Below are 14,859 nucleotides of genomic sequence, written 5' to 3'. Positions count from 1 at the left end.
GGGAAAGGTGGAGGGAAAGAGAAGAAGAGGACAACCAGCAGCAAGGGGGATGGACTTGGTTACAGTGGCGATGGGGGCACCATTGGAAGACTTGAAGGACCAGGTTGGGGACAGATCCTCCAGGAGAAAATCTATCTACATGGTTGCTGAGTCAACACTAACTTGATGGCACCTAATCACTCCATGCTGTTTTATGATTTGTCGTCAACCGTGCCTGGGGTGTTTTGGATGCCGCCTCTTTTTATATACCTGTTTTCTAATCCGATGACTGTTCTGAGTATGCATGCGGATCAGAGCTTATTATGACTGAAGGGGCAGGTACTCCCAAGTAGATAAAACCAATGAGAAATAAACTCTCCTGGGGCAGCCCGTCGGTCCCTCCCTTTCGTTTCGCTCCAGCCACCTTGAGAGCATCCCCGGGGACACAAAAGCTGTATTCCTCCTCCCTCGCCTGCCCCCATTTTCAAATCACCCAGCCCCTATTCAGAAAGGAGCCCAAAGTCTTGAGACGCAGGATGTATGTGCGTCTGTGCGCGCCAGAACGTTACCGCTGCATCCTGTCATCAAGGAACATCTGCTCCCAGTGCAAGAAGAGGCGATGCCCACCCCCCACCCCCTGCCAACTCCAGTTCAATCATGGCAAGGGGGTACAGAAGAAAGAAAATGCTTCTGTAAACATTTCCCTTCTTTGCAGACGAGTCATTAGCAGCAAGAATAACCAATCTTCTGCAATTCAGCTTTGAGACGCTGCAAAATTTTGCCTCATTAGAGACCTTTTATTGGAAAGCATCATCACAGCATCCATGCACCAGCAGGGTGGTGTCCCCCCACCCCTGTCCCCCCAAATCTCCTCCTTCCTGCCCATCTGAGCACACAGCCACAGATGCCTTTATAGTGGCTGATACTCCAAAGAGAACCTTAAATCCCTACCTCGTTTTTGAAAAACGTGACTCCTCTTCCTTGGCACAGCACTACTTCAGGTCAACAAAACCCCAGCCCTCCCTGTTTGTCTGGGTCCTTTTTTGTGATTTCCCCCGACGTCTGGGCTGACTCTGCCAAGGGTCTCCTGGAGATCCCTTGGCTGAACCTCCTCGTTCAACACTTGGCCTCTGGGACAAAAGTTACGCAGAAGCGCGAGAGAGGAAGATTTATCTGTCTTGTCTGATCCCTGAGGACTTTATTCAGAGAGAGCGAGCGCGCAGGACAGGCAGCTTCTGTTGTGTCTAAGGCACACTTGGAGATCTGGTTGAAAAACCCCAAGGGTAGCCTATGAATTTTCAGCTCTGTTCCATCTCCACAGCTCTTAAAAATTCAACCAGTGGCAGTCCAGCCGCAGGCAGTTCCTCACCAGTTCAGAAAACACGGGGGTGTGATCTCCCTGCCAGCACATCTCTTGATCAATGTATACCCCTCCAGCAATACTCCAGTTGTTTACATATCTCCCATCTTTCATTCAGGAACTCAAGGTGGCGTACATGCCTTCCTCTGCTTATATTTCTATCGCTCCTTGCGATAACCATCTTGGGATTCTTAGGTAGGTTGAGGTGAGGGACATGGACAGGTCCAAAGTCACACAGGAAGCTTCTACAGCTGAAGATGAACTAGAACCTGGTTTCTCTACTTCTAGTCCAACCCCTTCACCATTACACCACCCCAGCCAGCTCTCTGATTGCAGGGTTTCTCCACCAGGGTTCCGTGGCACCCTAAGGATTCCACAAGAGGCCTCTCGGGGTTCCCTGGGAGATCGCAATTTATTTAAAAAATCATTTCCAATTCAGGCAACTTCACATGAAAGAGGTAAGTTTCATTCGTTATTTTTAGTTTAAAGACACTGTCCATGCACACAGACAGGCCTGCACATGAAACGAATGTAATAATGTTGTAACTCCTGGCCTCTATTTGAGCCTGAATGTGCAGGCGTTCCCCAAGGCCTGAAAAATTATTTCAAGGGTTCCTCCAGGGTCAGAAGGTTGAGAAAGGTTGGTTTAGAAGCACCCTACCGATGGCACTCAGAACTGAGTGGAGCCAGAGAGGACCATGCGTCAACATTTCTTTTTCAGAGCACATGGGCTGAGACCTCTTGTGCCTGGTTTAAATGTTCAGGATACATAAACACAACAAGGTGGCTGCTTTGCTGGCGTGCCACACAAACATCTTTTGGAGTCCTCGAAGAGAACTGAGGAGACGCAGTGAAAAAAAAAGGAAACGAAGATGGAGCTTCATGGTCAGAGGTCTTTAGCAATCTTCTCATCTAGCTCAGCTTACATCTAAAAGCTGCCCTTTGTCTGAAAAACAGCCGTTACGGGACTGCCTTTCTAATGGCCTGGCTTTGGCCCCATGGCAAAGATAAGCTGCAAGGGATGGAAAAAATGCTAATCTGGGGAAACAGCGTCCTTCCAGAGGGACGCTCAACCCACAGCAGCAATGATTTGCAAGAGTGCAAAAGAGGGCACCACAGATTAAGATCTAGCCCTCGTTCACCCCTCCACTGTACTCAGAGCCCAAATGACGCAGTCTGATAAAACAGATACACACAAAATCAACTCTGCAAACTTGCAGCTAATCCTGATAGGTCACGGGGGCAGAGAAGACATCCACGCTAAACTTAAACTCTCATTTGCCTTGTCTGTAAACCAGCCTTCCTTTCTAGACTAGCAGCTGCAGGCCTCCAGTTCGTATCGGAGGGCCAGAAGTACAGAGGGAAATTTCTGGTAAGCCGAAGGGTGGGGGAGTCTCTGCATCTACGTCCCTTTGGGAAATCAGTCTACGCTGGCCAGGGTGATGGGAGTTGTGTTCCAAATATCTGAAGGGCTCCAGGTTGAAGAAGCCTGGATTAAACCACATTCTATTTTTAGGAAGTATTAAGAACCATGGCTTGATCTTGACTTGTTTAAATAAACCACGCGTTGTCCTAGACTGATGTAAAAATAAACCACAATGAATGTAAACCTAGATGCAGATGCTTCTCATGTCATCCTTTAGGGCAACTCCCAGAATTCAACTCCCAGAAAAGCTCTGCTGGCTAGGGAATTCTGGGAGTTGAAGTCCACACATCTTCAAGGCACCAAGGTTGAGAAATACTGATTTAGGGTGTGCTAGAAGACAAGGGTTGAGTTGAGAGGAGCTCGTAAATGCTGCTCAGAGTCCTAGACCGCCAAGCAATGGCTCAACGGGCATCTGAAGAAGTTCTCCATCACTCCACCATTTATGGTGGACTTGTAATAAAGCAAAGAAATATTGGGAACGAATATATATGATTATTCAAAAAAATCTGAAGGTAAATATACTAAAAAAACCAGAATTATTTTTATTAGGAATAACGGAGGAAGAACTAAGAAAAAAAATATGGAGATCTGTTGTCATATATGATTACTGCGGCAAGAATTTGATCTGCTCAACATTGGAAGAGAGATTATATACCAACAATAGAAGAAGGGATGATGAAATTGTTAGATGTAGCACCAACGGCAAAACTGACATTTCTGACGAAAGATAAAAATACTCTGAGATTTAAGGAATTATGGCCACCCCTTCTTGATTACCTGCTTATAACCGAACAAAATGCAGCTATGACTACGGGTTTTTTATATTAATGAAAGAGTTAGATAGAAATAATGGTAATACAAGGGTAAATAGAGAAAAGAGATTGCAAAAGGCGAATGTAAGTATATCTATAGCTATGATAGTCGGAAACTTTCCCCCTTTTCCTTTCCTTTTTTTTCCTTGATACTTTGTTCTGTTATTTTGTCCTTCTATATTTGTTGTACCGTGACTTTTTGTACACAGACTGTACTATAACTGTAAATGTATTTTAATAAATAAAGGATTTTTAAAAAAAAAATCTCCCTCACTCCTGAAACCTGGCATTGCCTCTCAACTGCTTTGTTTGTTTATATATTTAATTTTTATCCCGCCTTTACTATTTTTATAAATAACTCAAGGCGGCGAACATGCCTAAGACTCCTTCCTCCTCCTCTTTTCCCCACAACAACAACCCTGGGAGGTGGGTTGGGCTGAGAGAGAGGGACTGGCCCAAGGCCGCCCAGCCGGCTTTCGTGCCTGAGGTGGGACTAGAACTCTCATACCACGCCTGATTGGCTCTTGGGCTGAGAGGGAGGGACTGGCCAAGGTCACCCAGCCGGCCTTCATGCCTAAGGCGGGACTAGAACTCTCATACCACGCCTGATTGGCTCTTGGGCTGAGAGAGGGACCAGCCCAAGGCCGCCCAGCCGGCTTTCGTGCCTGAGGTGGGACTAGAACTCCCAGGCTCCTGGTTTCTAGCCTAGCACCTTACCCACTAGACCAAGGCATGGACCCACCAATGGGAGATTCCCCACCCATGGGGCACCAGGCAGCAGGGTTCCCATCCAAGCGAGCTTCAACTCACCATCGTAGGTCAGGATGTGTCCTTTCTTCCCCTCATAAATGACGTGTCCCTTGGGCAAGGCCTCCTCTCTTGCTTTCTCCACTCTGCTGGGGCTGTCTTCTCCAACGAGCTTGGTAATGGTTCCTTTGTACAGCACTTCAGCTGGCGTGCCCTTGGAAAGAGACCAACCAAGAGCCTTACTTGACAGTGTCACACGCAATTCAGGCAGAAACAGCAAAGCAGGACTGCACACATGCGCGTCGCAGGCCCAGGCAGACGAGTGCCGGGTGTCCAAGAAACAGGCTGAAGAATGGAGAGCAGCATCGAGCAGATACTAGCTTGGAACCCTGCTTCCTGTCACGCGCAACAGCCATAAAACTACAGCGTAATTATCGGAAGTACCAGGATGGTGAGTTCAGTTTTGGGGTGCAAGTTAGGTTTTGTTTAACATCAGGAGGCGACAGGAGGAGCAGAAGAGGCAAATACTGGATTCCGCAGAGCTAGGGGCTAGTCAAGGACCCAGAAGTGGAGACCTTCTGAGAAGTAGAGGGTGAAGCCGAAATGAAGGCAGGTGTGTTCACACACACACATACGAACACATCCTGCATCTTCCTTTCAACCCCCTCCAGGATCCCTGCTTATTCCTCTCTACAAATGTTCCAGCTTGCGCACGGTCTTTTCCTTTACTCTGGCCCTTGTGGAATGAAATTCCTGTGCTTTAAGACGGGCTTCTCCTTCGTTTGAAAAATCCGCTCGAGAGTACTTCTCAGAAGCCAAAACAAACACCCGGTCACAGGAAAGAGTGTATTTCCTTCTGACTTAGACCACTGCACTAGCCAAACCCACAGCCAAGCCTGGGTCACAAAATCCATCCCCCAAGAATCAGAGGGTATTTGCTGATGTTTGGATTTGCTGGGAATCAGATCTGGATCATTTTGCACACCAAGCACACGCCTTGCCACTGGGCAACATCTCGTTCCCCCAGAATGACTGGGTGGGGCCGGAAGGCTTTAGATTGCATCCATCTGCAGGACCAGACTTGACAAACACATGACAAGCCCTCTGTTTTCCTGGCACCCCTGCCAGAGATAAGGACTAATCTGCTTAAAGATAAAGATATCCAACATCTAAAGGTTCGTAAGCATGCTCGGTGCACTAAATACCCTGTCTTGAAGTTGACTCCCAAATCAGGGATATTGAAGAGGATGCTGTTTTTTGCGACCCTAACTCTCAGTGCACACTTTAGGATGAAACTACAGCTGTAATTGGGTAAAAAAGGAGGCGACGGCTTACTTCTTAAAGTGGGATGTGGCCATGCAACTATCCAAGAGGCTGAAACGAGTAAGAACTGAGCAATGCCTGCAGAAAAATCGGGGGTAAGATTAGCGGCCCTTTGTTGGCTTCTGGCAAGTGATGCCCTAGGTGAGCCGTGCCACCAATACACCTATCAGTCCAGAATTTAAATGTGTTCAAAGCAGGTTGGGATTATGTCTGTGGCCTCACCATGTCTACACACGTGTTCCGTAGCAGCAGCCGAGCTGCACAAGTTTCACCATCACATCCTGCTGTGGATCTCTCAAGGACGCTGGCTGAACTAGTACTGCTAATGGGACTGGGGCGCTAGACGGGTAATTGCTGGGATGCAATGCAAATGTTCTTACGAGGAACTGAGGTTCAGAGGGATGGCTGAACGAAGCCAATCCAGCCAGAGAGTAAGATACAGGCATTCCTCGTTTAACGACTGCCTCATTTAGCAACCATTCGCAGTTACGAGGGTGATGAAAAAAGTAACTTTGCAACCAATCCTCGCATTTATGACCTTTGCGGGTTTGTAAAGCAAAGGAAAGCTGAAATAGGATCATAAGCACAGTGGCGGTTTCCCTTGGCAACTGCTTCACTTAATGACCAAGTGGCCGGTCCCAACTGTGGTCACTAAACGAGGACTACCTGTACAAAGAGGTGAACAGTACTAAAATGCCAGAATCTTCGGATCCAACAGGCCAGCTCGGAGTTCTCCCCACAACATAAAACAGAGACACCACATTACAAACACGGCGCTTTGAGATTCCTCCATTTCAGTGTCTGGGCTGGGCAACAGACACAAAACAGAGAGGGCTGGCTTTGGATCGGCTTCAGTGAATGTGCTCACAGGAGAACTGGGAAGAGAATGCTCTAGGGAAGCATTCTTCTCGAACATCTGTCTTCTGCAGCCTGGGCTTGCAAGTGGGTACTGCCAGCCACGAACGGCCTTAAGGCAGCGTGGGGTGTGTGCTTTTTGCGAGAGAGACCTTTGGTGGTTGCAGTTCAAAAGCCCCGTGCCCTGGATGCAAATCACAGCTGGATCACCATGGGTGGTAACGGCACATGCATAGATTTCAGGCAAGTCTATACCCAGAAAGGAATGCAAGTAAAAGCTTGATTTAATGAACCGTTCCAAGGGAGGGGGCACGCATTCTTCCCAATTGCCCATGCCCCCTCCATAAATCCTTGGCCTTGATTTGACGCCCGGGCTTAAATGGATGCAAACGATGTAATTGGTGCCGGCGACATCACGATGCGAAACGTTGCAAATGGATACAAAGGTGGGAATCCGCACTATGATGCAAATGAAGCAGTTGAACGCCAACGATGCCTTCTGCACCCTGACACAAATGACGTAAGCCGCCGTGAATGAGATTAAAATCCCAGAGGGGAAGGGTTGACTTGTCAAAACGCCTCGCCTGGACTCTTCTGGATGCAACAGACCGGTTTGCTATTTTGCAGGGATGTCTACAGAGCTCAAGATAATTTCTGAATGCCGACTAAAGGCAGGAAACGAGCTATCCTATCTGATGCTACCTAAACTGGTAATTGGGGAAGTGATACTAAAGATTCTGGGACAGCATCTTTGATCCCTCCCACATTTTTTCAGCAACGGCAGAGGAAGGCCGCAGAGTTCTGCCCCTTCTGCCAGTTTAACACTTCAATCTCCGGGAGCTTACTTATTAAATTTATATAGCCGCCCGTCTCACGTAGTAGGTGACTCTGGGAGGCGCACACCATTCAAGCAAAGCAACGAAAACCAAACCATTAAAACTATTTAAAAAACAGAACACAGAAACGACCGCGCTTGGAAACAGGATCCTGAGAAACAGGGACATTTGTTTCCAAGTCAAATCTCTGGAACACGGTGCGAGGATAGATGTCTTCAAGAACCAGCAAACATGCATATTTAGGTGGTAGCAAAGTACCTTAACCACCATCCCTGGAGCTGACATCATTTTAAACTGTTTGAAAAAGCTAGCTGCATAGATGGAAACATAAAACTAACTTAACTAAGATGACTCTCCCAGTAACGCAGTGTAAGATCCCTCAGAAATGTCTCACGGCAGCTGAACCTGACATTTATCCTTCTGAGAAAAGTGGCTGAGAAATCCAGCGTTCTCATACGTATCTTTAAAGATCTGACTGTCAGCCAGGGGGAAAAACCCAAAGGGAAATGCGTTCTCTCTGCTCCGTTTCCAGAGAAAGCAATAATTCGACAGTAGAAAGCGTGATCACCCATTTGGCAGACCTTCTGTCTCCAGGGCTGATTGATGGGAACCATGAATTCTTTGCTCTGCGTGTGTGTGTGCGTGCGCCTGTGGATGTACACACCACAGGGAAGTGTCTTGAAAAAGCTCTTGGAGACTCAAAACACAGTTCACACTCCTTAAGGAAGAGAAACAGCTCGCCTTTCCACCCACTGGTAGTATCAGGCTGAAACAAGACCACGTTCAGAACATCAGTTGACGTCCTCCTGGGCCATTCCTTGACTAAGACAATATGGCTGGCTTCCTGAACAGCCCAAGATCTTTCTTAAGTATCAGCTTAATACTTCTTCACCTTTTTGTGCGCTCGCCAATCTCTGGCGACACCTCTTGGTACATCAGGAGGAACATCAGGGTCAAGCGACAAGCAAGTTCCCTGTTACTTGCACCGCTCAATTTGCATCACTTTAGAACGTGGATAAATCTCTGTCGAGATTTGGGGTCTGCCACTGCAACACAGGCCGAAAGGGGCTTTTGCCAGATTACTGTGTTGCCAATTAGATAAATCAAAATCTTGCCCTACCTAGGATGATCCATAACAGACGGGTCTACCATAACCTAGAGATAAAACACTATGTTCTAGAGGATTGGTAGGGAAAAATGCCTGAAAGGACAAAACCAAGGAAAGTCTCGCCCAACCAGAGGTGTTGACTTTGGCCATTGGTTATGAAAGTTGACCGCCATCCTGTTGGAAAGGCATCATGTTTGGAAGGCTGGTTGAGGACAGCAGGGTGACCAGAATGAGTTCAACTAGGAGAGAAATGTTTTTGCTACCATGTTTCATGGTAAGTCTATTCCAAAGCATTCTGGGATGTGTATGAAATGGACCATCCTCTGTCTTCTACTTCCCAGGAGACAACTGTTAGAGCAATGGCTTTCAAACTTCGTAATTCAAGGGTCTCTTCTCACACCTGAGTCCATCATGCTCAGCTTCCTTGGGCAACAAGCTTTCCATGTGCATTGAGAAGGCTTCCTCACCATAGGTTCTTCTCTTCACAAGACACCTCCAATCCATTCCTGGTGCACTCCTGGAAAAGCCTGTCAGCCTTCCCAGGTAGACCAGACAGGAAACACAACCAGATGAGCTAATTCTACTTTATGGTAAGGCTATCCTGACAGAATCTGGCAAGTTTGAAAGTACCAATCTCCTGCCATCTCCTTTACAGTCTGGGAAGCTAGGGAGGGTCCCTTCTGAGCCTCTTTCTCCACCCATTATGCAGCTGCGGGCTAGGCTGACTCTTATCTGACCATTCCCTTGGCAGCGTCTCTCTGCCCCGTCTCTCAAAGTCTTTCTCACGTACCATTCCAAAGCCCCACAAAGAGAAGACTTACATGTGTGATGGAACCCCGATATGTGATGGTGGATTCTGAGGGTGGCCTTGTGCTGGGAATGCCTTTAATGATGCTTCCTCCTGACAAGGAGGTACCTGCAGGATACAACAAACAAGAAGAGCTGATAGTTTCCAAAATCATTTAGTCATTGTGAACAACTTGCCTATTCCAAGGCACCTGGAGAGTAAAGGTAGCATTTCAGAAGCCAAACAGATTTATGGGCCAATGTAGCATTGCTTCTGTGGGCTGGAGAGCTGCTGCCAAGGACTTAAATAAAAGGACTCTCCCATCACCTGTGACCTTCCTAAAACGAGAGATTCATGCAAATTATGAGTTCCACCACTGAAGGTTCTTGCTCCTGACATCTTTTGATGTTTCGAGAGGTCTGGTGAGGCTTATAAACACCTGTACACCCAACTTCCCAGTACTTTTTGTTTGAAGAGGTTAAGGAGTGCAGAAAGTGACTTTGCACAGTGCCTTCAAAGATACCTGTACAGTGCTTAGCTAGAGGTTAAGTTAAAGGAGAACCTTCTAGAGGAAATTCTCAGCTTCTGCAGTTCAAGGGACTTACCTCGAAGAACAGAGCTCTCCTGCGAAGCCTGTGCCACCAAGCTTTCAGATTGACCAGCCTGGCTTCTAGGAGACAGCTGCTCCTGTTTCACTCCAGGAAATGGCACTGGAAAATAAGAGTGCACCACCTTTACTTTACTGTACCAGGAGCAGAGGAAATTACTTGCTTGATTAGGGTGGTTGGTTAGTTTCAGCGTGGCTGCTGTCCAGCTGGGTCCCTCCCCTTCTTTGGCCAGCTGTGGCTGTGAGGATAACATCTTCACGGCCATCCACCACGTCAGAACGAAGATTGGCTTCTCTCTTACCCAACTTCTTGGGATCCATAGTCAAAGGCACAGTGATGGAACCGATGGAGACTTTGGCGTGTTCTGAACTGAATGGACCATGGAGCTGTAGAGGCACCCCCTGAAAGTCCCACCAAAGAGCTTTTGTTATGGGGGAACACAACAACCACAGCATGGTTGCAACCATGCTCTTGAGTGTGTTCCCTTGTTCCCTTTGATCTGTTGGTAGCGGGCCAGACTCAGGAAGTTGGATTATACTTGTACCTGGGAGATACAGCCAGGCGTTCGTTCAAGGACAGAGGGGTGCTTGTTGGAGATCAGAGGAGGAGGATTGGAGATGGCTGACAGTCTCGGTGGGCCGGTCCGAGAATTTTCATGAGCGTTTAAGGAGATGGGGTGACCTGTTGTACAGAGAAAGAGAGAGAGATTCAAGGAATACAAGAGATACTTGAAATCAGTTCTTCTACAAAAGATCTGCCTACTTTATTATGAGAAACTTGGATTTGGATCTTAACAGCCCCAAATAACTCGTGACTGTCTGCATGACTTGGTGTCCCGCCGAGCCAAAATTCTGAACACCCACATGGGATTTCTCTTACAATCCTTCTGCTTCTGTCTCTGCTGTTCTCTGCTTCTGTCCTGGATTTGGAATTTGGCCACCCCATGGAGCAACCTCTCAACCCACCATCTCCAAGAACTACGATCTGCCCAAACCCACCGGCATTGTCAACACTGGACGTTTCAGACCACCAGCCTGGGAGCAAAGAGCTGGACTCACCGGAGGGGTTATACTGAAATGCGTGAGACTCGATGTGTGGAGACGTTCGGATCACATCCCTTGATGACCCTTGGTAGGGAAGGACTGGCGGCCAACAGGTTGTAATGGCAGATTCCCCACCCTGCTTCTGTCCATCTGGAAGCGGGGTGAAAAGCACCGGTTTTTCTACCAGGGGAAAGAAACAGCAGGACATCAGAATGGCCAGCTTAGGAAGACTGTATTTTTCATGAGTAAATCGTTGGATTTGGAGATATATAATGCGTCTGAGGCAGTCTTGACTCCTGGAGACCACATGGATGAGCCCATGCAGTTTTCTTGGCAACATTTTCAGAGCTAGCTGCCTATCACCGCCTTCTGAGGGCTGAGAGAGACGGACTCTCACCCAGCTGGCTTCGTGCCTAAGGGCAGGTCTGGAAGTCACCATCTCCTGGCTTCTCGTCCAGCGCTTTTCACCACTCCCCCAACCTGGAGGTGCGACATCCAGACTGAAATCCCAACGGGCTAATTCAACTGAATTGCCACCAGATCAACCTCCCGGAGTGAATGGGCCGCCACAGATCTAACAGGCCACCGTAGACAGAACTTTTCTGCTGAGCTTGAGATGTATCGCTTTACACCTGGACCTGCAAGGAGATCCCCGCTGAGTCATATTTTGAAATTGTAATTGCAACTGAGTCCACCCCATTCTGTTTTTCAGCCTGTTGTTGCTGTTGTTTTTTAAAGTGGGTTGCTGGAACACAATTTTCTAAAGAGCAGAACTTTTTCCAAAGTTACTGCAGTAAGTCCCATTACCCCTGTTTTTCAGCCTGTTGGTGTTCCTGTGTGTCTTATTTTGGAGTTGTCCTTCATCTGTTTCCACAGTCAGCTGCCCTAATAATATTTCATTCGTAAGGAAGGGTTAAAAGCCTTTCAGTCCTGAATTCAGTTTCTTCAGCTTGGAATCAGACAGCGAAGGGGGCAGTACGACATGCCTTCTATGACCTTCACCCAAGGAAGGAAGGTACACTGGTGCTGCTTTTATTCCTGCGAATGCAGGTTTACGGCGTGTCCCTAAGCTAAGAAAAGAAATCAAGTCCTCCCACTTGCAGCTAACAGCAAGTCACGAGGCATGGCTTCAAGCGCTTGGCTCACTTTGCCATGGCAGAAGATCAGCGTTCTGAGGACTTCAGTGTGCGGTGCTCCATCAAGGCAGGTCTCTGGAAGGACCCAGCAGCCCACGTTTCAGAGAGAGACAGGCAGTAGCTTTCCTGTTGTGCTTTCTGTGGGCAGAAAGTGGCTGGCTGGCCCTGGGACTCCCACTGCAGATGCGAGACAGTGATGATGGGAGAAGACGTCAAGAACATCTGCACCTTCCAGAGCAGCTCCTTGGGAAGGCTGCCTTGCGCTCTGGAGAGAGGACGACTCTAAATTACATCCATGCTCTTTAGCTTTCATGATTTACAGTCTGAACTGTGGTTTTTACGCTGCTTCCCAAGGACAGCAGGAGAGCAGACAGGGTGGTAAGCCGCATAGCGTGGAGGCGGACATCTGCAGGGGGGACGTGTCTCTTGCCGATACTCGTTTTTCTCGGTAAATCCCTGCCTGCCATGCCGCAGATGGGACAGGGGCCTCCCCGTCTCTTCCACGGAGACGGTTACGGCCAGGCCCAGGCCGGGATGTGGAAACTGTGGCCTTTCACAACCTTTTGGCAACGGAGAGCTCCTGAATCAGGGGAGCTGGCAGTCAAAGCCTTGATGAGACGGAGAAGGTTCGTTCACAAGGAAGTTCTTATTAAAAGTGAAGAGACTGACTTTCTGGCTTATTAGATGAAGGGGGAACATTTCTTTAGTGCGTCTCTCAAAGAAAAGGAACAAGCTGAACCAAACAAGGCACTGCTCTGCCTCCGTACAAAAATCTTGGAAGAGTTCTTTGGTACAGTAAAAGACTTTACGGCCTTCATATGCATCTGCAAAAGGCCAGGATAACAGAGAGCCTTTGGTGGTGCTCCAAGGCCAGAGTTGGTTTGCTTTGCATGCCACGTGACTGCAATACAGGTAGTCCTCGCTTAATGACCACAATTGGGGCAGGCATTTTGGTTGCTAAGTGAAGCGGCCACTAAGCGAATCCAACCCACTTTTACGACCTTTTTGCAGCTGTCATTAAGTGAATCACCACGGTCGTTAGGTGAACCATGTGGTTGTTCAGCAAATCACGCAGTTCCCCACTGCTTTTGCTTGGCAGAAGCTGGCTGGGAAGGTCGAAAATGGCGATCATGTGACCATGGGATGCTGCGATGGTCATAAACGTGAGGACCCTTCATAAGTCATTTTTTAGCACTGTCATAAACCTGAACCGTCCCTACGAATGGACATTAAGTGAGGACTAGCTGTAGCTAAGGTTCAGAACAATAGATCCTTGAGTGCTGTGAGCACCCAAAACCGCCATTTCGAAAAAGTCCAACCGTTGAGTCCAGCAGGCCCCGTCTTCTCCACTCTCACCACCTGAATTGCAGAACCGTAAGCTGGAAAGTCCCCAAGGGTCATCTAAACCGATCCTCTGCAGTGTGCCAGAGAACCAACTAAACCATCCATGGGAGCCCAGCTTCTTCTTAAAAGCCTCCAGAGATGGAAGACTCCCAGACGGAGAACACACGGTTAACCACAGACAAGTGGGTGGGTCGAGGAGCATTAAAGCCGGTGTGTTGGAAAGCCTGCACTGGCCCCACCACATGTGGTTTTATTGCTCTCACTGCTTGACCCAGCCGGGGTTATCTAATGGGAGACAAGAAAGATCTGGATCAGATCTAATTCGTGGCATGGGCACACCAGCTACTTCCACCGTGGTCTATCATCCTATCTACCGTCTGTGGTGGACCTCCAGGCCTCCCAGGTCAAGCAAGGGACGCTCTTCATGTATTTACAAGGCCCTTCCAGCCCCAACCAGGGAAGAAAACACTCTGACGTTTAAACCATGGCTGATTTTATCCTGGTTTTCCACTCCCCCCCCCTTACGATGTACATTAAAGACGAGTCATAACTCAAGCCCTCCTTGATAAAATAGCACTTATCCCCAGAAAGAAGGTTACTGCTGTCATTTATCAAGGCCCTGGAACTGCAGCAAGGGAGATGTCGTTTATACGATCTGTCATCCAAACGAATATTCTTGGCCGGGCAGCCGTCCTCAAAAGGCCAAGTGAAAAAGGGGTGGCTAAATCAATAGGAAACGCACAGCTTGCGCTGAGGCTGCGTGGCCTGAAAGGGAAGAAAGGCCAGCCCTCCCAAATCTGCCCGCTCCTCTTCCTGTCTACAATGCGGCTTTGCCGCTGTGCACAGAAAAGGAAGAGAAAAAAAGGCTGGTTGCAGAGGAGAAGGGAACGATCCACATGCTAATGGGTTCCCAAACCATCCAAAGCCTTTTGTGGAAGGGAAGGGAAGGTCTGCCTGAAATAGGCTTTGGCTGGAAGTCCAGTTCAGGAACAACATGGTTGGCAGATGGGTCTGTGCGTGGGTCTGTGCGTGCGTACGCTCAAGGTCACAGTTGCAATGCGGGCTTGTGTGACTCGCTTGCAAAGTCTTTCTAGCCCAGGGCTTCTCCACCAGGGTTCCATGGCACCCCCAGGTTCCACAAGAGGTCACGAGGGGTTCCCTGGGAGATCATGATTTATTTAAAAAATTATTTCACATTCGGGTCACTTCACATTCAAGAGGTAAGTTTCATTCTTGATTTTCAGTTTAAGAACACTGTTAACACATATATACAGGCCTACCCATGAAACGAATAATTTTGTAACTCCTGGTCTATATTTGAGCCTGGATGTGCAGGGGTTCCCCCAGGCCTGAAAAACATTTTAAGGGTTCCTCCAGGGTCAAAAGGTTGAGAAAGGCTGGTCCAGATTATCTGGGGTGCAAAAGAGCAAAACATGCTTTTTCTAACGCTGGAATTCCCATCTCCAGCAGCTCTGCTTTGTTCAAAAGGTGGAGA

The 14,859-nt window shown here is 48.1% G+C and overlaps 1 protein-coding gene across 1 annotated transcript in view; it reads right to left on the bottom strand.

Annotated features, from left to right (window-relative positions):
* Positions 1–14,859, bottom strand: part of NCOR2 (nuclear receptor corepressor 2) — a 157,949-nt gene that overhangs the window by 23,770 nt on the left and 119,320 nt on the right. Inside the window, exons 23-28 of the mRNA XM_063315670.1 lie at positions 10,900–11,064; positions 10,386–10,522; positions 10,143–10,242; positions 9,839–9,943; positions 9,268–9,362; positions 4,388–4,538 (exon numbers count right to left, since the gene is read on the bottom strand). Of these exons, the coding sequence (XP_063171740.1) occupies positions 4,388–4,538; positions 9,268–9,362; positions 9,839–9,943; positions 10,143–10,242; positions 10,386–10,522; positions 10,900–11,064 (753 nt within the window). The remainder of the gene's footprint in view (positions 1–4,387; positions 4,539–9,267; positions 9,363–9,838; positions 9,944–10,142; positions 10,243–10,385; positions 10,523–10,899; positions 11,065–14,859) is intronic.

This window comes from Candoia aspera, chromosome 15, assembly GCF_035149785.1.
Source record: "Candoia aspera isolate rCanAsp1 chromosome 15, rCanAsp1.hap2, whole genome shotgun sequence".
Classification (NCBI taxonomy): Eukaryota; Metazoa; Chordata; class Lepidosauria; order Squamata; family Boidae; genus Candoia; species Candoia aspera.
The sequence above is the reverse complement of the archived record's forward strand: the minus strand, read 5'-3'. Positions and strand labels throughout refer to the sequence as shown.